Source organism: Cupressus sempervirens, chromosome 10 (genome assembly GCF_028749045.1).
Source record: "Cupressus sempervirens isolate cs-2001-9-10 chromosome 10, ASM2874904v1, whole genome shotgun sequence".
Classification (NCBI taxonomy): domain Eukaryota; kingdom Viridiplantae; phylum Streptophyta; class Pinopsida; order Cupressales; family Cupressaceae; genus Cupressus; species Cupressus sempervirens.
Window position 1 is genome coordinate 522,017,702 of NC_143127.1, and position 23,395 is coordinate 522,041,096.

General features: G+C 34.2%; 1 protein-coding gene across 3 annotated transcripts in view; it reads right to left on the reverse strand.

Moving 5' to 3' along the window:
- The window catches only part of LOC149534939 (putative histone-arginine methyltransferase CARM1), a 305,777-nt gene that overhangs the window by 253,427 nt on the left and 28,955 nt on the right, over positions 1-23,395 (reverse strand). For all 3 annotated transcript variants that reach the window (XR_016356983.1, XM_089804488.1, XM_089804487.1), the window contains exons 4-5: positions 1,062-1,211; positions 730-833 (exon numbers count right to left, since the gene is read on the reverse strand). Coding sequence is in view for 2 of the 3 variants with exons in the window: in XM_089804488.1 (XP_089660614.1) it covers positions 730-833; positions 1,062-1,211 (254 nt within the window). In the remaining variant the exon portion in view is untranslated. The remainder of the gene's footprint in view (positions 1-729; positions 834-1,061; positions 1,212-23,395) is intronic.

Genomic DNA, 23,395 nt, shown 5'->3' on the forward strand with positions numbered 1-23,395 from the left:
ACCAAGGGCATCAAGGGGTAAATATATCTGTTTGATATCAATGTGGTAGTAAACGATTCACTCGTCTCAGTAAGAAACAATACATTAGAGGCATGTAGTGTGTATACTGCCTCTGCACAGTGTGTGTCTGAGGCCATCAAATGTGAGGAATTGGTGGATGGTATTCAACTCTCGAATCTGGAGTATTCCAGCATCCCTGTTTACAAAATAAAGATGCTGTGGTCATGAATGAGTCTGAAAGGAATGTTTTGCATGCTGATGTTTGTGAAGGCGTGCATGGCTGCTACTGGCAAAGATGGTATTTGCTCTTGTTCTGTGGATGTTAACTCGTGTAGATTTAAGCTGTAGATATTGCCTTGTCTACAGCTTACAGCCTTTTTCTTTGTAATCTTCCTATTTACTTTTGATCAAGGTTCAGACTCCAAAAGACCTCTCAAGTAATTATCCCCTCGGATAAAAAAAGCAAATGTTCAAGCATTAACATGGTTGATTGCAAGGAAAATTATGAACTCCGTCTTCATTTATAACCATAGATAGTACTAACATACAGTGCATCAATACCATTAGAAGAGAAGCAATTTAACAAAGAACTGTCACTATAAGGGAATGATTTCTGAGCATTCCACAGATAATTTTTCAATTCTCTACATTATCATTAATAAAACCAATCTTTCCCACCACACTACAAAAGTAAACAATGTCTGCTCTGATCTGTTAGAAAGCACATGCCTGAGCAGCAAAAAGTGACAGAATTCCACTTCCAGCACCCACATCAACTACAATACGACCCTGAAAATCTATGCGATTTTCTATAACAGCAGCATAGTAGGATCCTGAGAACAATAACAATGCATAAGTATCCAATAGAGATACATCCACATGTATAGATGTGGAAAAAAAATATATGTGATTCCGCAAAAGTTAAAACCATGACTTAAAAAACTGAACGTAGACATGCACAAAGCTGAAATAAGGAAATTTTTATTATATTATACGAAAACAATGGTCTAAGACTCAAAATTTTGAGTTCTAAACAGCCAATAAAATTTCTTCAGTACAACCTGTGCGCACATAATCTTGTAACATGTTCTGCTGATGAAGAAGTTGTCCATAATAATGGAAATACATTTTAGCAGACGATGACTCAATTTTCTTATCAAACTTGCTCTGGTTCCAAGATGCATCGCATGAACCATTGGCCAACTCCCTCCCTAAAACATTACCACAATGTATCAAAAGCAAGGAAATAACATTTTAATCAGCTAATTCTGTTATTGCAATCAAAATCAAGGAAATAACATTTTAATCAACTAATTCTGTTATTGCAATCAACTAAGTCTTAACAATGATTGGGACTGTTCTCCCAAACATTTTGAAACATCTTTAGTGGAGACATGTGATAAAATTTAATGATGTGCAACTGTGCCTGTTTAAACTCAAAATGTTGGCCATAGGCTTATTAGTTGGTCTATTTCTTGTCAAATTTCTGTGGCATCCACAAGGAAAATTACTCACCGTACAACATGTACTCTATCAAAATAGAGAATTATATGCACACGTAAACATAAATAAGGTAACAATTACCTAGAAAAAAGTGCATCACAGTAACTAGCAGTACAGCTATAACACTAAAAAGGGTTCTCAGGAATCAGTTTCTATAATAGTATATCAATGCCGAAATTCAGAATGCTTGGTCTATTACAGTTTGCACCTTCACTTTTAAAACAGTAGATAAAATCATTTTCTGGTCCAGTAAAAAACCAACACAAACATAATTCAAAACAAACGAAAAAGATCAAGAGACAATAGGTAAAGGATCATTAAAAGAAATGATGCAATTGCCAAAGCAAACCACATTTAGAAGAGGAATTAGGAATGCTAGAGGAGGGCTGAACACTTGCCATAAGTCTCACATTTTGAATATTTACCAGATTCTTGCATCATAAGTATTGAACTGTGTCCTGTAAAGTCTATTCACCTTCTTGCCAAGCTTCCAAAACTTTTTCACCCTCACTTAAATATTTTATTGTTTCCAAAATTACAACATTATATGATTTATTTTCCAAACATATGCAACGCATTGTCCTTCACACATTTAAAAACATACCTTTTAAACCACTAAAAATAAATTATATCATTAAACTTTCAAATTTTAAATGCACAAACTTCCAAATTATTACAAACTTGGTGCTACTGGAAGATCCTCCTTTACCATATTTCCACCCCTTTGATGTTATTAGAAGATTGCCTAAGCAAGGATTGCTATGCTACATAATGCACCTTTGAAATGCTTTTTCTAAGTGTCATACAGATCAGTGACGACTGGCCAGAAATGCTTAAACCAATCACTAAATAAACACCATGAGTCAAGATGTGCAATATGCTATATTGTGAGTGGACAACAGACATTCCAATATTTATTTGATACCCATTCTGAAAGAGTAGGAATATTGCTTGAACAAAAATATTTTTAAAAGTTAATGAAAAAAATACACATCATTAATCATGTTCCATTTCACAGTATAATTGTCCACACCAAAAATATTGAAATCGAGAGGACCACTCCTCTCATCAAACATTAGATTACACCTGGAGAGATGATATTTTCCAGAATCCATTAAGTTGTCATTGTAAGATCAAAGACTTCCAACAGTAAACTGTGTAAATAATTTTTGACAGTTCATTGTCACAAGGCTTTTATATTCAATACAATTAAAATTATCTTACTAAATGTGTGATTAAAAGCTTATCCTTACAACCTCTGTTGGCACAAAATCTAGAGAATGAACCTAATGCAAATTTTCCAGTCCATGAAAAATATACAGTCTGGAATGTAAAAAATGATGACAGCATACTCAACATATATTTTTAGCACACAAAACTAATTAAAAATCGTACTTAACTTTTATTAACAAGGGTGAACCAATGAAATACAATCAGCACATAAGAGTCCCTATTAAGAGACTTTCAATCCCTGTAAGGAGATTCCAACCTTGTTAGAAGTTGTGCCAACCCTGTAAGGAGTTGAAAGGAGGAAAATTGAACCCATTGTTCAAATAGGCTCAGACTATATTCACTAAACAACCTATCCCAGTTCTGAATTGACTAAACAACTTTTTGCCAAAACAGTTCCTTTAAAGTTCACAATACATCTCAACATCAATATCTGCTCATAAGTCGCATCCAAAGCTCACATAATATAACTTGTGATCTCATTGATCTAATTGCCACACTCACAACCAAGGAAACAAACTTTCCTTTATACCAAATCCTAAACCAAGTATTGAATCGGCCTAGAGGCTTTCCCAATTTACAATGATTAATATCGAACTTCAATAAGATATTACAATACACATTACATTGCAATTAACACTTCCAATAAAGATTTTATCAATAGTCAGCTTCGTAGGAACAACACGTTGAACAGTCTTCACAAATCCTCACAGAATGAAAATATGATTCCACCACATGAACCATAGCATCATAAACATGTCCTCAACCACAATCCAAGTATGTTGAACAATCCTCACCCTCACCACAAAGATATAATGCAAATACAAGAAGCTGTCAACCAGAAACACTCTCTAAGAACAGTCTCCACAAAACTTTCTGTAACTCAAGCAAATCTTCTTAACTCTTTCCGTGAACATAGACATAGCATTAGGACACGATCCTGAATTTCCCTCCAAGTGCGTATAACATAACTCTCTGACCACGAACCATGTCAAACGAATCTTCCTCTACAACTATGGCTGAACTAGCCAAAAATGTTGACATCAATGACGAACACTATCATGAATGCAACACATAAGTACTCAAACATTACTCTGACAATCTAACAAACTCCCCATACAATTGTATCAAGTGTTCGTGCCTAACAATCTCTCCCTTTGGCATTGATGGCGACATAGATTAAAAACATCCAAGTACCATGAACACCAAAATACATTTCTTCCTTATCTACCTTTACTCCCCCATCCATGCTGCCCGTGAATATAAACATACATCACTCTCATATAGGTTGTACAGAGTTTTTCATGTTTAAATCACAACTATACAGTGCATCTCCTCCATTGATCAACATGCACGAATGTGTTAATCTCCACCATATATTGACATCAATGCTACTCTCTCCCAAAATAATGTTTGCATGTGTATCTCTTCCCCATTGGCATCAATAAAAAAGGTGCCGTTGTGTCAACTCAATCATTTCCAAAGCAATCTGTTAAAAGACACTGTTAAATACCAAGAGCAAGAGTCCTCGTTTGACTCAGCTCAAATGCAGATACTCCCCATAAGAGAAGCATCAAGCATCCAATCCAGACAAAAGAATAGTGCTTTGATTCATACTGGACTGATGCAATCTCTGCATCAATTATTATGAAGGAGGTTGGGAATAACCCCAAGCATACCTCTCAAATACTCAAATGTATCCTTAGCCAAAAGTTTTGTAAATATTTCTACTATCTGCTCCTTTCAGCTAACATATTCCAATTTGATCTCTTTCTCTGTTATCTTTTCTCTCAAAAAATGATACTTAATTGAAATGTGTTTTGTATTTGAATGTAAAACTAGATTCTTTGACATACTCATTGTACTTGTCTTATCACAATGTATGATATGTGTATATGCGCATGCGCGCGCACACACGCACACATATTTGTGCATATTATATCAGACTTTGATTTCTATCAACATATATATTATCATATATGACTTATGGAATTTTGCTTCAATTCACTATGAGGCAAATTTCTCAACACTCCCTCTTTAGCAAAGAGGGAATTGAAGCAATTATCAATACAAGATTAAATACCACCTTAGGTCTATGTTAGATTTATGTCATGGTGCCTGGCAAGATCTGGCCCAAAGAACCATAACGAATTGATTTTCATGGTGTCCAGCAAATTCCAGCCCGAAGAACCATGATGAGTTAGTTATCAAGGTGTCTAGCAAAAATCTGGCCCGAAGAACCATGATAACTATTAAGATAATATCTTTAATATCTTTATTAAGATATTATCTCCTTAGTTAAATACTTTCTATAATGGTCAACTACTTGTCTGTAGTCTATCTTTCAGTCTAGACAGGAATGTTTCCTATCCTGTCTCTTTTGTCTTCAGTCCAGATAGGAATGTTTCCTATCCTGTCTCAATTTTGTTTCTAATTCCGTCTTCAGTGTACGTTGTTTCTTTTAGAAACAACGTCCTTGTAATTCTTTATAAGGAACACATTTGTTCCTTTGTTAATCAATCAATCATCCGAAAATCGGTTAATCTGCCAATTCTTGAATCTTGTAACATGGTATCAAAACTAATATTTAATTATTTTTGGAAAATTTTATAATTTCTTCTAAAAATTATTTGTTTAAAATTTTCAATCAATTTTCTCTAAAACCTGCCTAGAGTTTTTCTACCTAGAGAAATTCGAAAATCATGAACTAGGGTTTTTACGAATTGTAAGTGTGCTTGTGCAAATCGTAGATTCGTGAATGGTATTTGCAAATAGCAATTTTTCCTTGGCCAAACTTCTCTGCAAATCACGTCTGGAAGGAACCTGCAGATATTTCTTGGTTCGTGTTTGGATTTACAAGTTAATACCTCTGCATATCACCACTGGAGCATAAGCCGTCTGCGCGATTTTCGTGCTTCTTCTGGCCGCATTTTTCTAAGGTCAAGGGCAGCGTTTTTTGGGGAGAAAATACAGTTTGTTTTGCCAACATCTCCTTGCTTATGCTGTCTTAGACAAAAATGCCCTATTCTGATCAAAATTCGACAGTCTTTTGACTGCAAACTCCATTTTTTTGCCAATTCGACCTCCATGGCCGCCAACTAGTATTTTGGCTCGAAACCCTAATTTTTGAGTCCGAAATTTTTTTGTTTGCAAATTCTTGGTGGATTTTTCGAGAGCTCATCTGGGTTGTCCAATTTTTCTAGGTGCCTCGATTTTTGTGCCTCAATTTTCAAGCTAATGGATTCATAAAAAAATAGCATATTCCTTCTAAGTTTTTCGAGCTCTCTTCTGGGTCACTCTATGATTCTTCTGGGTTTTCTGTATTTTTGCCTTGAAATTCGTGCCTATTAAATTTCACTCTTGAAGTTTGTACCTAAATTCTTCGAAATGGCATCTTTTACTAATTTAACGTTGGAGGGCAATCAACGATTCAATGGCTGCAATTATAACACTTGGAAGCAGTGCATGTTGACTGTCTTCGAGTACCGTCGCCTGGATGACCTCCAACCAAGCAAAACAGGACAAGTTTGATGATCGCAATCGAGAGGCTGTTATGTTTCTCAAGCTCTCTGTTATCAATGATCAGCTACTGCAAATTCCTTCCGCAAGTCAACTGTAGAAATCTGGAAATATTTGAAGGAGCTGCATGAAACAACAACACAAGTTGTCGAGTTTCCTGATCAAGGCGAAGCTGCATTTTTCGCCTTATGAATCTGTTTCCGTTTTTTTGGGTTTGTTGATTTCTCCTTAGAAATCATTTCATGTTGTCTGTAATACGCAAGGTTGCGTGAGATTCTAGGTTTTACTTTTTTTTCCACAAAAACGAAGTTTTGTAATTGAAATATGTTTTGAGTCATAGCACTCTTCTGACAAAGCTTCTTGGTTTCAGCATTCTGTAGATCCAGGGAGGGTCTCAGTTATCATAGATTGTTCTGACATCCGTACGTTGACCATTAAGGGAGGGTATTAAAATAATATCTTTAATATCTTTATTAAGATATTATCTCCTTAGTTAAATACATTCTATAATGGTCAACTACTTGTCTTTAGTATGTCTTTCAGTCTAGATAAGAATGTTTCCTATACTGTCTCTTTTGTCTTCAGTCCAGATAGGAATGTTTCCTATCTTATCTTCAGTTTTGTTTCTAATTTCGTCTTCAGTCTACGTTGTTTCTTTTAGAAACAACATCCTTGTAATTCTTTATAAGGAACACATTTGTTCCTCTGTTAATCAATCAATCATCCAAAAATCCGTTAATCTGTCAATTCTTGAATCTTGTAACAATAACACTTGCTCCAACACATTTTGGTGTTAGGAGATGGTTCAACTATTGATAAGGTTGTCACCTTACAATAGTGATCTCACACATATGAAAGATCGTCATCTTTCATTACACACAATTTGCAAACAATCTAATTTTTCAATTATTCATGAGCATATTAATTTACAAATGTATTTACAAACTTGTCATGCCAAGTTTACCTCTGAAGTATTCTATTTTCAACCTTGCAAGAGGCTTGTTGAAAATGTCATCATTTTGCTCATTAGTGCTGATATAAATTAGTTTGATGAAACTTTTGTCAACCACGTCTCTTATGTAATGGTAAGGAGTCTCGATGTGCTTTGATCGATTGTGGAAGACATGATTAACAGAAAGTTTGATGCAGCTCTAGTTATCACAATGAATTAAATGGGACTTAGTTGCTTTCTAAAAAGCCCAAATAATAGCTTTCTCAGCCATATTGCTTCACGAGCTCCCATAGAAGCTATCATATTCAGCTTTGGTGGAACTCAAGGCAACTGTTGATTGTTTTTAACTGAACCAAAATATCATTGTTGATCCAAGACTAAAGCAACACCCTGTAGTACTCTTGCAATTTATGAAACAACCAGCCCAATCAAAATCAGTATATCCTTCAAGTTTAATCTCAACATTTTTGTACTTCAAAACAAGACCAATAATACCACGTAGATATCTCAAGATATGTTTAGCAACCATCAAATGAATCTTCTTTGGTTCACACATGAAATGACTTAAAACATTGGTGGCATAGCAGATATCAAGCCTAGTGTTTACTAAATACATAAGTGAACCAATGATCTGTTTGTAAAGAGTGGGATCAATAGATTCTGAATTCACAGCTTCTTCTTTTAGCTTGTGTAGATTTGTTTCCATCGAAGTTGCTAGAGGTTTGTAGTCCATCATACCAAATCTGGTTAATATGACATGGGTGTACTTCCCACAATTTAGTAAAATATGATCTTTCTTTTGACATACTTCTAGACCCAAAAAGTAGTGTAGTAGGCCTAGATCCTTCATTTCAAACTCATATACAAGATCTTGTTTGCATCTTCCAATTAAATGATCTTCACCTATTATTATGGGTGTACTTCCTACGATTTAGTAAAATATGATCTTTCTTTTGACATACTTCTAGACCCAAAAAGTAGTGTAGTAGGCCTAGATCGTTCATTTCAAACTCATATACAAGATCTTGTTTGCATCTTCCAATTAAATGATCTTCACCTATTATTAATAAGTCATCAACATATAAAACAAGTATTAACATGTCACCATTAGATATTTTGAAATATATGTTAGGATCAGCTTCATTTTTGGAGTATCCTAGTTTGGAGAAGTAACTATCTATCATTTCATACCAAGCTCATGGTGCTTGGTTGAGGCCATAAAGAGCTTTCTTTAGTTTACATACATATAGATTCTTATCTTTTATAATAAAACCTTCAAATTGTTCGATATATAGTTCTTCATTAATGACACCATTCAAAAATGCGGTCTTGACATCCATTTCATGTATCTTCTATCCTTTGGATGTTGTGATTACAATAATTGTTCTTACTGAAGTGTCTTGAGCAACTGGAGCACATGTTTCCTCATAATCAATACCTACCTTTTGAGAGAAACCTCAAGCAACAAATCTTGTTATATGTTTTACAATACTACCATCTGAAGCATACTTGATTTTGTATAACCACTTTGATGAAACAATTGATTTGTCTTTTGGCCTAGGTACAATATCTCAAACATCATTTTGTAATATGGATTGATATTCTTCGACTATAGCATCTTTCCATGCTTGACATGATAGGGCTTCTTCAACAGTTAATGGTTCAGAGTTTGTAAGCTCAGTTACTTGTGTAGTGTAACATGATTTATTTCTGGTTTTCTTGCTTTCTCTGGAGATTTCATCTAGTTCAACATTATTTTCTTCAATCATTTTCCTTGCCCATAAAGGCCTTTTCTTGATATTAGAGATGTCTCTATTTTCAATGTCTGGTAATAGTTCATTCTCTTCTGATATGTTCTCTCTCTGATTTTCAATTTGCTGATTTTCATCTAATTTTGTTATGGGATCATCTTCTGGACTAGTGGATAGTTTTAAGGCAGTGTTTTCTCCAAATTTGACATATCTGTTGATTTCAACTGATCTCTGCCCAGGTATATAGATTCTATACCCTTCAGCATTTTAACTATACCCAACAAATATTCCTTTCTTTCCGGATGGTTCTAACTTGGTTCTCTTTTCTTTAGATTTGTGAATATAAGTGGAGCAACCAAATATTTTGGGATGACTTAGGTCAGGTTTAATTCCTGTAAAGGCTTCTTCAGGGTTTATGTTTTCTAGGATTGAGTGTGAGCATTTGTTTTGAATATATACAACAATATTAGTTGTCTTAGCCCAAAATGAGAAGTGTAAATTTTGATCATGTAGCATGGCTTTTGCTACCTCAACAATGGTTTTGCTTTTCCTTTCTACCACCCCATTCTGTTGAAGATTATAAGGTACAATATACTCCCTCTTAATCCCAAAAAAACTGCAGAAATCATTGAAATTTTCAGAGGTGTATTCACCCCCATTGTTTGATCTTAGAGTTTTTATTCTTTTTGACATTTGATTTTCCACAATTGCTTTGAACTCTTTAAATTTGAATAGGACTTCATTTGATTCTTTCACCTTTAGAATAAATCTAGTTTTCTTAGAAAAATCATCAATAAAGATTATGTAGTATGGGTATCCTCCTAGAGAAAGTCTTGGCATAGGTCCACACAAATTAGTGTGGACTAGTTCTAGGACTAACTTAGATTTGTGTTCACTTGGAGCAAAAGATCTTTTTACATTCTTTCCTATAGCAAATCCTTTACAAATGCCTATATGGTTTGAATTTAAGTTAGGTGTTTCAATGGTGATTTTATCTATATTTGGTAGTGTACTAAATCCAATATGTCTGAGCCTTCTATGCCATATTTCATTTGAGTTTTTTACTTCATGATTTAGGGCTTGCTTTTGGTGGTTACACAATTTATATAGGTTCCATCTCTAGACTCTATGGTGATAGCATTCTTAAGGTTTGCATTTTTAGGCCAATACAAAACTTTGTCTTCATTAAAGGTGACTTGATACCCTTCATCTACAAGTCCAGAGATGGATACTAGATTCCTTTTTATGCCAACTATGAAAAGAACATCTTTCAATCTTAGAGTAATTGTTCTTAGTTGTATAGAACAGGTCCCAATTCCTTTTACTGGATAGGTGGAGTTATATCCAATAGTGTCTCCTTCAGTGAGATAATTTCCAAAAGTTTCAAACTTATCTCTAAAACCTATTATGTGATGGGATGCACCACTGTCTATTATCCACACATTTTCATTGGGTTGCATCTCACTTGATAGAGCTGAGTATAATAATAGATTTTCTTCCCTTTTTGTTTCGGTTAAGGAGACTAGAATTTTTTCCTTTTCTAGACAAGTTCTGAAGATATGTCCAAATTTCTCACACTTGTAACATTGAACTTTAGAGAAGTCTTTTCTATTGTGATTATTGTTTCTTTTTCGTCGATCATTTTTCTTCCCTCTATGTTTAAATTTTCTCTTCTTCCCTCTATTATTAGAGACTGAGAAAAGAGCTTGATTTTCTCCCTCTTGATTTGAAATGATCCCTCTAGAAATTAGTCTTGATTCTTCTAAGGTGCAATCATTTTTAAGTTGATTAAAAAATGGTATTGAAGGTTTGTTGATGACTTGAATGAATGCTTCCCACGATATAGGCTGTCCTCTAAGTGCTATTATGGACAATTCCTGATCTTCTACTTTGTTTCCAATAGAAGATAGTTGATTCTTTATTTCAGAAATTCTTCTCAAGTATGATGAGATTGACTCTCCTTTATTCATTTTTATATTCATAAGTTGATTTTTTTATGTAAGCAGTGTACTTGAGTTGTTAATCTCAAATGTATCATTAATTGTTTTAAATACTTCAAATGCTTTCTTGAGATTTGATATGGAAGGAAGAATATGATCTTTTACTGAATCAACAATGATTTTCCTAGCTTTATTATTTTGCCTTTTCCAGGTGGTCTTTTTTGCCTCGTCCTCAAGTATTGAAATGTTTGTTTCAATGAATGATTCTAATTCCAATTCTTCGAGGATTGTTGTAATTCAAATTTTCCATGAGAAGAAATTTGATGCTCCTTCAAGCCTCTCCTTGGCTCTAACATTGTTTTCCATGATGTTTATTTTAAGAAATTAGTTTAGCAATCTCTCAACCAATTAGGCTCTAATACCATGTTAAATTTAGAGATCGTTTTGGTGGAGATAGAAACTAACTATTATTGATTTAAACATTGTCCTGATTTCTTTCTTGAAATTCTAATAATTACTTTCTTTCTATTTAATGATGTAATCGAATGATGAACATTTAACCTTCTCTTGTGATCAGAACAACTTCAAATGAATAGAATATATAAATCACTGATAATCTATTCAATATTATGAATCATATATGGACAAAACTTACAGACAAAATGAGAGTGGACCACAGACTGAAATGTCCCGATGACTGTGTATGGCATTGCCCTGATATTGATGTTTTTCATCGGTCATTCGGGAGGTATTAAATAGAGTGGGAATGATGCCCACATAGGGGCATGCCACGCAAGGTCATGACCTTACGTTGGCTCTATCGATTATATGGTAGTCAATACTATTGTTTTTCATTAGGATTGTTGTATTTGTAATGGCATTGCCATAATGTCCGGTATGTGTCTTCCAAATGGCAGCGTCCTTGTATTTGTATGAGGAAAAGCCAAGAGGAGACATGTCCCTTCATGCAACATGTCTCATGTCCATTCATCAATATGATTAATATAATGACAAACTTAATTTTATATATATATTTCTCTTGATCTCATAAGTTTATCCTACTAAAGCTACCAAAACATCAACACTCCCTCTTAGCTATGGAGGATAAACACACGTATTACCTCAAAGCAATACAAGGATATCTTTCATAAGAAGATATTCAACACTTTGATATCACATTTTATATCATGAGTATTAGTTTTCTAGAATATGAACATGTGATATTCACCAAGTACTCAATAAGGTTTGATATCGCATCTAATATCGTGAGTAGTGGTCTCCCAGAATATTGACATTTGATATTCACCAAGTACTCAAAAGTTTGATATCACATCTAATATCAAGAGTATTGGCCTTCCAAAATATCAATGATATTCACCATTTACTCAAAATTAGGTTTAATATCACATCTGATTTTAAGAGTATAAGTCTCCTAGAATACATGATACTCACCAAATATTCAAAAATATTTGATACCACATCTAATATCAAGAATATTGGTCTCCTAGAATACATGACATTCACCAATTACTCAAAAATGTTTGATATCACATCTGAAATCATGAGTATTGGTCTCCCAAAATATCAATGATATTCACCAAATACTCTGAGTAATGGCCTCCTAGAATGTTGAGATGCAAGACATTCATCGTTTACTCAATTTATTTGATCTCATAATACAAGTTATTATAAGATCGTCATCTTACAATAACTTCAGTAAATACAAGTGACATCATTTGGAAGTCATCACTTCCTCATGATATACACAAAGGTTAGGCCCATTAAAATCACATAATCACAACGTATATTCATGAGTCAGTCCTCTTGACTGATACAATTTTTTGATCACTGGAGAATCCATCTCAACTTGGTTTACTCCCTCTGAATCAATATGTTCGAGATTACCGAAGGTAGACTGAACCATATCCTCTATCTGCTCCCTCTCTTTCAAGGTTGCCTCTAATAATGCCAAACTCCCTCTGAATCTTAATCTCCCTCTTCCTACAATGTCATTCTCAAAGAAAAAGGATCAAAGCACATAGCTCTTATAATACATATTGAAAATACAAATAAGAGATAGACTAATATAATACTCAAGGAAAATAAATAGTTCTCCATATATATATATGTTAATCTACATTTTCAACATATTATGCCACATATAATAATCTTAAGGTAACTATAAAAATAAATAAGAGTAGTAACAAAGATAACAAAGATACTTATAAGTCATCATCACTGTCATCCCATCATACCTATACAACATTTCTTCTCAACTCTTATGACTTCTTAATTCATTTCCACCTTATGGTTTAAGTTTTAAATCTACTTGAGGAATGGAGGAAAGATTCCAGGATAGTTGACAACAAAATGGTTAATGTCCAGTGGCACACCTAATGTAAAGTTTCTACTAAATCCTTATCACTTAATCAGACTTTTAATCCACTCGTATATGCTGAGAATGATTTTTTAAGTAGTATGAATATTGATGAAATTAGTGCTTATTATAATGCAGATACAATATTGAATATTTAACCTTTTATTGTGATAGAGAATCTTAGATATGAATTGCAGGATATAAAATGCTTATCGAAGCAGACTGCTGTAACTGTGTGTCCTATAATCTGCATTTACAACCTACTTATATATCTTATCTAAAGGGTATGTCCCTCAAGGGACATAACCCTTCCTAACTTGGCACCTATAGGAGATATATATATATATATATATATATCATTAAATGCCAACATTAGAGATATATTACTATTAAGAGGAAGTACAGTCTGTATTGTCAAACCTATAGGTTTATCTTGGTTACTATTCTTAACACTCCCTCTTAACCTGATAATCCTACAGAGAGATGTTATATCTAGCAACACCAATACAAATGAATAAGCAAGAATTAATACTCTATATCTATCTGTCTCTTCTTAGTATGTGGTATCATAGAACACATGATACAAAGTCATATTACTAAACCTGTGATATGACAAATCACTGCCACTAATGATATTATATAGGATAAATCTGCAAAGTAATCTCATCATTTATCCAAGTTATGATTTCATAGAAACTAGTATTTCCATATCACAACATGATCCTGAGTTTTAAGATCTACCAGAATACAGGATAAACCTGGAGAATACTAAGATTCTTCCTTCATCCAATTTGTGACCCATGAACATAGCAATGTCAACATCACAATATGATCTTGAACTCATCTAGATCTTACAGTAGAACTCTACTGTTTAGCACATTATCTAAGAGATCGTCACCTCTCATAATGCCTTATACAAGTGTTCATTATTTTCAGAGATCGTCAACTCTTAAAATAATGAATACAAATGGTGGAGCCCATAACAGTCAATAGCCTAACAAAATAAAATTATTCTATTAATAATCAAGAGAGTACAAATGGATTACAACTCAACCATACCAAGTCTCCTCCTGAAGTGTTCTATCTTCAATCTAGATAGAGGTTTGGTGAGTACGTTTGCTATTTGATCTGCAGTGCAAATGTATTCCAATTTTACATAATTCTTGTCTACCATATCTCTTATATAATGGTAGGGAATTTCAATATGCTTGGACCTGTCATAGTAAACTGGATTCACTGAGAGCTTGATGGAACTCTAATTATCACAATGAATAATCGTGGGATTCATAGATTGCCCAAATAATTCCACAAGTAACTTCCTCAACCATACTGCTTCTCGGGAGGCCATTGTTGCTGCAATGTATTCGGCTTCTGTGGAACTTTGTGCTACTGAAGATTGCTTTCTAGATATCCAAGATATCATTGTTGATCCCAAACTGAAACAACATCCTAAAGTACTTTTCCTGTCTTTAACACTTCCACCCCAATCTGAATCAGTGAATCCATGTAAGTCTAAAGCAACTTTCTCATATTTGAGTCTGAGATTAAGAGTGACTTGTAAGTATCTCATAATGTGTTTAACTGCAACTAGGTGAATCTCCTTCGATTCACACATAAACTGACTTAAGGCATTAATTGCATAGCAAATATATGGTCTTGTATTTACTAAGTACATAAGAGACCCAATCATCTGTCTGTAGAGAGTAGAATCTATGGATGGTGATTCTGCAGTTGCTTCCTTAAGTTTAAGTGGATTAATCTCCATTGGAGAGGACATAGGTTTGCAATTCCACATTCCAAACTTCTTTAAAATATTCGATGTATACTTCCCTTGATTTAGTATGATACTGTTAGAATTCTACCATACTTCCAGTCCTAGGAAGTAATGAAGGAATCCCAAATCTTTCATCTCAAATTCTCTAGTTAGATCTTTCTTGCACTGATCTATGAGATGATCATCGCCTGTTATTAGTAGATCATCAACATACAGTATCAGAATTACCATATCATATTTATCTCTTTTATAATATAAATTTGAATCAGCTTCATTCTTGGAGAATCCTAAGCTGGTGAGATACTTATCAACTCTTTCGTGTCAGGCCCTGGGAGCCTATTTAAGCCCATAGAGAGCTTTCTTGGGCCTAGAAACAAAAGCATTAGGATCATGAGTTTCAAATCCTTCAGGTTGCTCCAGATATACTTCTTCTGAAATCTTTCCATTTAAGAATGTTGTTTTCACATCCATCTGATGTACCTTCCATCCCTTTGATGCGGAAATTGCTAAGACCGCTCTTACGAAGGTATATCTGGCAACAAGAGCAAAGGTTTCTTCATAATCAATCCCTTCTTTCTGAGAAAATCCTTTGGCTACAAATCTAGCTTTATATTTCTCAATACTACCATCAGCAGCATGCTTTATTTTCCTTTAGGTCTTGGAACAATTTCTCAAACATCATTTTTCATGATAGATTGGTATTCTTCTGTCATTGCTTCTTTCCAAGATGTATGTTTAATAGTATCAGAGGGAATGGTTGGCTCTATTTTGGATATATCACTTATGTTAGCTGTATAACCAGAGAATCTTTTAGGTCTTTTGCTTTCTCTGACTGTTTCGGAAGGTGCAGCAAATTCTTTAGCTGCTTCAACTGTTTTAATGGCCCAAAGTGGTCTTTTCTTTGAATTTTCATCAACGTTCATATTTTGAATTTCATCTTCAATTTTCTCTAAGTTCTCCCTCTGGGACCAAGATTCACTATTTCTTTCACAACTAGATAAAGGAGAAGGTTCATCAGAACTTATGGCTCTTTAGAATGCAAGATCTTCAAAGATTACATCTCCCCTAAGTTCAATAGCTTTCTGTGCAGGTATGAAAATCCTATATGCTTTAAAAGTTTCACTATACCCTACAAAAATACATTTCCTCCCAGTGGGTTCTAACTTGGTTCTCTTTTCTTTTGGAACATGGATATATACAGGACATTCAAAAATTCTAAGATGACTTATATTGGGTTTTACTTTAGTAAATACTTCTTCAGGGGTTTTATCTTTATGATAGGAGTGAAGACTTTTGTTTTCAATATATACAGCAGTACAAGAGGCTTCTGCCCAAAGATAATATTCTAGGTTTTGGTCAAAAATCATAACCCTAGCAGCTTCTATAATTGTCCTATTCCTTCTTTCTACTACCCCATTTTGCTCTGGGTTATAAGGAACAGTGTACTCTCTTAATCCCTGATTCTTAACAAAACTTTTTAAACAAATCTGAGGAATATTCTCCTCCATTATCAATTCTAAGGGCTTTAATTTTATGTCCTAAAAAATTTTCAGTTAATGCTTTGAATTCTTTAAATCTTTGTAGGATTCCTTCTGATTCCTTGCATTTTAAAAAGTAGATCCATGTTTTCCTAGCGAAGTCATCTATGAACAAGATATAATACTAGAATCTTCCAAGAGAAGGAACAAACATAAGTCCACACAAATCTGTGAATGAATTGATTCTAGTACATTATTTGTTTTCCTAGTACTATCATGAAAGGGACTTCTGGTGCTTTTACCCAGAGCACAGCCTTTGCAAATACTAGGGTGGTCTTTATTTAATTTGGGTAATCCAATAACCATCGTTTAGTTGATAAAGTTTGAAAATTTAGATGCCCTAATCTTCTATGCCATATTTCATTTGAATCTTCAGCTTCGTAGACTAGGGCTTGAATGGATCGACTAGATTCTGTATTCAATTCATACAAATATCTCTTTCTTTGGTCAATTAACTTTGTTTTCTTGATGGAAGAGTTCTTAGCCCAAGTTAATACTTTGCCATCCACGAATGCAACATTGTGTCCATCATCTTCAAGTGTTGTAATTGAGATTAGGTTTCTTTTAATTCTTGGTACATAGAGTACACCTTTAAGAAGAAGAGTATTTCCTAATTTTAGTTTCAACATACAATTTCCAATTCCTTCAACGGAGTGTGCTGAGTTATCACCAATGGTAACTTCACCGTTAACCTTCTCTGATAAAGAATCTAGAGTTTCTTTGTATCCCGTTATATGTCTAGAAGATCCACTATCAATTACCCATGCTTTATTTGAAATTTCATTTGATAGAGAGGAATACAAAACACGGTTCTCAGGATCACAAGTATCTTCTTCTCTAATGACATTTGTACAATTTGCCTATTGTTTGGAATTTTCAGGACAATTAGATCTATAGTGTCCAAATTTTTCACATTTGAAACACTTTATTTTAGATAGATCTTTCTTGGGCTTTCCATTCTTCTGATTTCCCTTTTTCTTCTCGAAATGCTTCTTCTTGCCTTTATAGGAGTTTGTATTAAGAACGTGAAGTTCTTCATCTTCTACTTTTGGTTTCCCTCCTTTCTTTAGTTTTTTGGATTCCTCCTAAAGACAATCATTCTTGAGTCTGTTAAAGTCCGGGAGCTAATTTCTGGCACTTATTCCTTGTACGAATATCTCCCATGAATCTGGCAATCCATCTATAGCCATAAGTGTTAATTTTGTGTCACTAATGATGGTTCCTATGCTTGATAGTTCATCTCTAAAGCCGGCAACTCTTAAGAAGTAAGAATTTATCGATTCTCCTTTCTTTATTTGGATGTGATTCAGTTGCCTTTTTAGTGCAAGAACCCTGGTTGCATTGTTTACTTCATAGGCATTTCGTAATGCATTCATCATATCAAAGGCAGTTTGATGTTTTGTAAGCATAGGTACAATATCATTTTTAACTCCATCCAAGATGATTTGAATAGCTTTTCTATTTCCTCTACTCCAGATAGATTTGTCAGGTTCAACTGGGGGTTGTTTGGATGCTCCATCAATAAATTGTTTTACATTGTTCTCTTCAACAATCATCATGATTCTGAACTTCCAGGCTTCAAAGTGCTCTTTCCCATCAAACCTATCCTCGGGTCTGATTGTGTAAGCCATGGAAGATAGAAGATTGTTGCTTGATGTGTACAAAGTCTGATTACTAAAATTTAGTAGAGCCTAGGTTCGATTACCAGAGCTCTGATAACATGTAAAGTTTCTGCTAAATCCTTATCTCTTAATCAGACTTTTAATCCAGTCTTATATGCTGAGAATGATCTTCTAAGTAGTATGAATATTGATGAAATTAGTGCTCATTATAATGCAGATACAATACTGAATATTTAACCTTTTATTGTGATAGAGAATCTCAGATATAAATTGCAGGATATAAAATGCTTATAGGTGCAAACTGTTGTAACTGTGTCCTATAATCTATATTTACAACCTACTTATATATCCTTTCTAAAGGGTATGTCCCTCAAGGGACATAAACCTTCCTAACTTGGCACCTATAGGAGAGATATATATCATTAAATGCCAACATTAGAGATATATTACTATTAAGAGGAAGTACGATCTATATTGTCAGACCTGTAGGTTTATCTTGGTTAATATTCTTAACACCTGAGACACATCCATCTTTTATTATTCCCATGTGGATTTTCTGAGGTGTATGCAAGTGGGATCAAGGTTATTAACCTCGGGATCTTTGAAAAGATTCGAACTGTGCTCGATCACCTAATGAATTGCCAAGGTGGGCATATGAGAATCCTGGTCGCATAAACTTGTGGGGTCCATTCGCACCATACTTGAATGATCAATATCACCATGGATGATGTCGTAGAGAATGCGGTCTATCTCCAACCAACTATTCTAACATCAATTGTACTTGTATGTGAGTGTTACATGAATGCCACACAATGATGTGTGGCCCATAGATTCTATAGCTTTGTCTGTTCTTGCTATGCATTTTGATTATTCCCGTACTCCTTGCTATCTATGTCAACTTTCCATATTCGTTGTTATTGTCTTTACTTAATAAGCCAATATATCTGTTGGAAAACCGCATCATGCCTTGTTTCGGATCTCTTCCTCCCTTACACGTTGGTCACTTCGAATTCTACACCATGGGCGAGCATCTGGAGAATAGGAAAACTCATATATTCCAAAGAAGAATCAAGGACGCGCTGGCTATAGATAATGTGGACCTTCTGCACAGGTATTCGGCTTCTCTCAAAGGCCTTCTTAGCATGATAGGAAAACAAGCCCCAAATAGTAACCCTCATAAAGCAAGAGGTGAGCCACAATGAACCCTTCTTTCTTGGCCAATTTCTCGAAGCCCTACGTTACTATTCTACCATGTTTTATTCCTTGTACCCCATGCTTCCTCAAAGAAGCTCCGAGAGAAGAAAGGTTGAGCAACTTATCTTTGCCTCTGAGATCTTGGAAATCTTCTTATAATTTCTTTGTGTGGTCCCCTCTGGTAACTAGATCCGCCCTCAATGTTACCTCTTCACATCCATCGATTTCATCTGCTAACTTGCCACCCGATCCCATAGATGGTGATTTCTGCTAGGTCCGATACATTTCAAATCACTGTAATTATTGATGTTCATAAACCTTGATCAAAGTATCATCGTTTGTGTCTTAGACAACCTGTTTTCTTATCATCCACATCATACTCAATAGATTAATATGTATTTCCTATAGGTCGATGCAAATACTTTAATATCTAAAACAATTTTCAAAGTTTTACAGTTTTGTGCATTTCCATTCTTCATTCCTTTCATCTGCAACGAGGCTCTAATACCATGTTGTTTTTTCATTAGGATCGTTGTATTTGTAATGACACTACCATAATGTCTAGTATGTGTTTTCCAAATGGCAGCATCCTTGTATTTGTATGAGGAAAAGCCAAGAGAAGAGACATGTCCCTTCATGGAACACGTCTCATGTCCATTCATCAATATGATTAATATAATGACAAACTTAATTATTTTTATTTATATATCATCATAAGTATATTAATTTCTCTTGATCTCATAGGTTTATCCTACTAAATATTCGGCTTCTCTCAAAGGCCTTCTAAGCATGATAGGAGAACAAGCCCCAAATAGTAACCCTCCTCGAGCAAGAGGTGAGCCACAATGGACCCTTCTTTCTTGGCCAATTTCTCGAAGTCCTCCATTATTATTCTGCCATTTTCGATTCCTTGTACCCCATGCTTCCTCAAAGAAGCTCTAAGAGAAGAAAGGTTGAGCAGCTTATCTTTGCCTCCAAGATCTTGGAGATCTTCTTATAATTCCTTGCAATTTCTTTCCGTGGTCCCTTCTGATAACTAGATCCACCCTCAATGTTACCTCTTCCCATCCATTGATTTCACCTACTAACTTGGCAACCGATCCTATAGATAGTGATTTCTACCAAGTCCGATACATTTCAAATCACTGTAATTATTGATGTTCATACACCTTGATCAAAGTATCATCATTTGTGTCTTAGACAACCTGTGTTGTTATCATCCACATCATACTCAATAGATTATTATGTATTTCCTTTAGGTCGATGCAAATACTTTAATATCTGAAACAATTTTCAAAGTTTTACAGTTTTGTGCGTTTCTATTCTTCATTCCATTCATTTGCAACAAGGCTCTGATACCATGTTGTTTTTCATTAGGATCATTGTATGTGTAATGGCACTCCCATAATGTCTAGTATGTGTTTTCAAAATAGCAACGTCCTCATATTTGTATGAGGAAAAGCCAAGAGAAGAGACATGTGCCTTCATGCGACATGTCTCATGTCCATTCATCAATATGATTAATATAATGACAAGCTTAATTTTATATATATATATATAATTATATTATTATTATTATATTAATTTCTTCACAGGTTTATCCTACTAAAGCTACCAAGACATCAACAAATACTTAATCGATTTTTTAACAAACCGACTTGACCATAATTTAAATGATATATTAATATATGTTGATGAGATATATATGTATATATGTGTGTGTGTGTGTGTGTGTGTGTGTGTGTGTGTGTGTGTGTGTGTGTGTGTGTGTGTGTGTGTCTGTGTATATGTATATGTATATGTATATGTGTGTATTATATCAGACTTTGATTTCTATCAACATATATATTATCAAATATGACTTATGCAATTTTGTTTCAATTTATTATGAGGCTAATTTCTCAACATTAGCAAACTATCTTCATTCTTTCTCAACTACAAATTACTATCAACATTACCTTTCACAAATCCCAAATTAGTCAAATATTTATTCAACCTTGCATACCAGCATCTAGGTGCTTGTTTAAGTCCATACAATGCTTTCTTTAATCTGCAAAACATGTCCTTTTCTTCTGTCAAAGGAAAACCATCAGGTTGTTCAATGTATACCTCCTCTTCAAGTTCTCCATTTAAAAAAGTTGATTTAACATCCATTTGATAAACTTTGAGGTTCTTGTTAGATGCATATGCTAAAAACATTCTTACTACCTCTATTCTAGCAATAGGTGCAAAGGTTTTGTCAAAATCAATTCCTTCTTGCTGTGAATATCTTTTACAAACTAGTCATGTTTTGTTTCTCACTTCACCTTGTTCATTCATCTTATTTCTGAATATCCATTTAGTTCCAATAACATCTTATTTTTAGGTCTAGGAACCAGTTCCCAAGTCTTATTATTTTCAATCTACTCTAACTCTTCTTTCATAGCATTTATCCAAAAGTCATCTTTACAAGCTTCATCTACATTTTTAGGTTTAACTTGAGATATCAAACACAATACTTCACTCCTTATTTCTTGTCATAACTCCTTTGTTCGGACTTCCAATAATTTGTTCCATGGGGTGATTCTATGCCACATTTTTGTTAGGTGTCACTTGCTCAATTTTGAAGTATGCTCTAGGTTCAGGTCTTGGTTCTTCTCTTTGTAATTTAGTCTACAAATCAATGACATTTTCATAAAACAATTCCTACTCAACATTCTAATTGTTAGCTCTTTGATTAGATTCTTCATCAGAATCAGAATCAAGTATCCTTTCTTCAATTCTAAACTTTTCATCAACTCTTACATTAGCACTTTCAACAATAGTCTTCAATCTCTGATTAAAACATCTATTTGCTTTACTCTTCAATGAATATCCAAGAAGCATTCTTTCATTACTTCTAGAATCAAACTTTCTAATATCATCAACTCTCTTTATATAACACTTCTAAAGATTCTAAAGTATTTCATAGTAGGTGTATATCCAAACCAAAGTTCATAAGGTGTCTTACCAGTGCCTTGTCTAATCTACACTCTGTTCATAGTATACATTGTGGTGTTCACTACTTCTCTCCGCAAGATATGTGATACATTGTTCTCAAACATCATTGCTCTAGTTGCTTCAATCACTTTTCTATTCTTTCTTTCTACTATCCCATTCTGTTGCATAGTTTTAGGGTCTGAAAGCTGTCACTTTATACCATTATCCTCAAAGAAGTTGTTAAATTCATTTGAAATAAGTTATTTATCTCTTTCTAATCTCAAACATTTAATCTTCAAACTAGATTCATTCTCAACTCTACACTTAAATATCTTAAACTTCTCAAAAGCTTAAGATTTCTCCCTAAGAAATGCAACCCACATCATTCTAGTGAAATCATCAATAAGAAGCATAAAATACCTTTCACCATGAAATGCTCTAGTTCTTGTAGGACCACTCTGATCTGTATGCACAATCTCCAACTTCACTGAAGTAGTAAACATCTTGCTCAAAAATGAACTTTTCTTCTGCTTTGCCAACCCACATTCTTTGCAAATCATATTAGAACGTTTCACAATCTTAGGCAAATCTCTAATAGCAAATGTTATACTGACCTTAAATCTCTTATGCTATAACCAACTATCATCCACTTTAGCAACCAAACATGTCATTTCAATAGGGTTCAACTAAAATACATTACCTATTGTTCATGTACCAGTACCAATCAATGTACCAATCTTATTCTTGATAATGCAAGTCTTCTCTTATCAGGATTGCAGCATGTTACTTTGCTCCACAAGTATCTAAAACTTATAAAAAGTGTGGCTTAGATCATAATGACCCCTATGCTGCATTAAAGAAAGATGTTGCTATTTTTTCGCAGCGTGGGGATGTTCTTCTTGTTGGAGATTTCAATGCTAGGACAGCAAATTGGCAAGCAAGTATTTTCAGCTCCAAAGCAAATGATAACCCTATTTGGCTCACAGAAGAAAGAAATCATCAATGGGAAAGAATATCCGAAGATGCTAAAGGCTGCA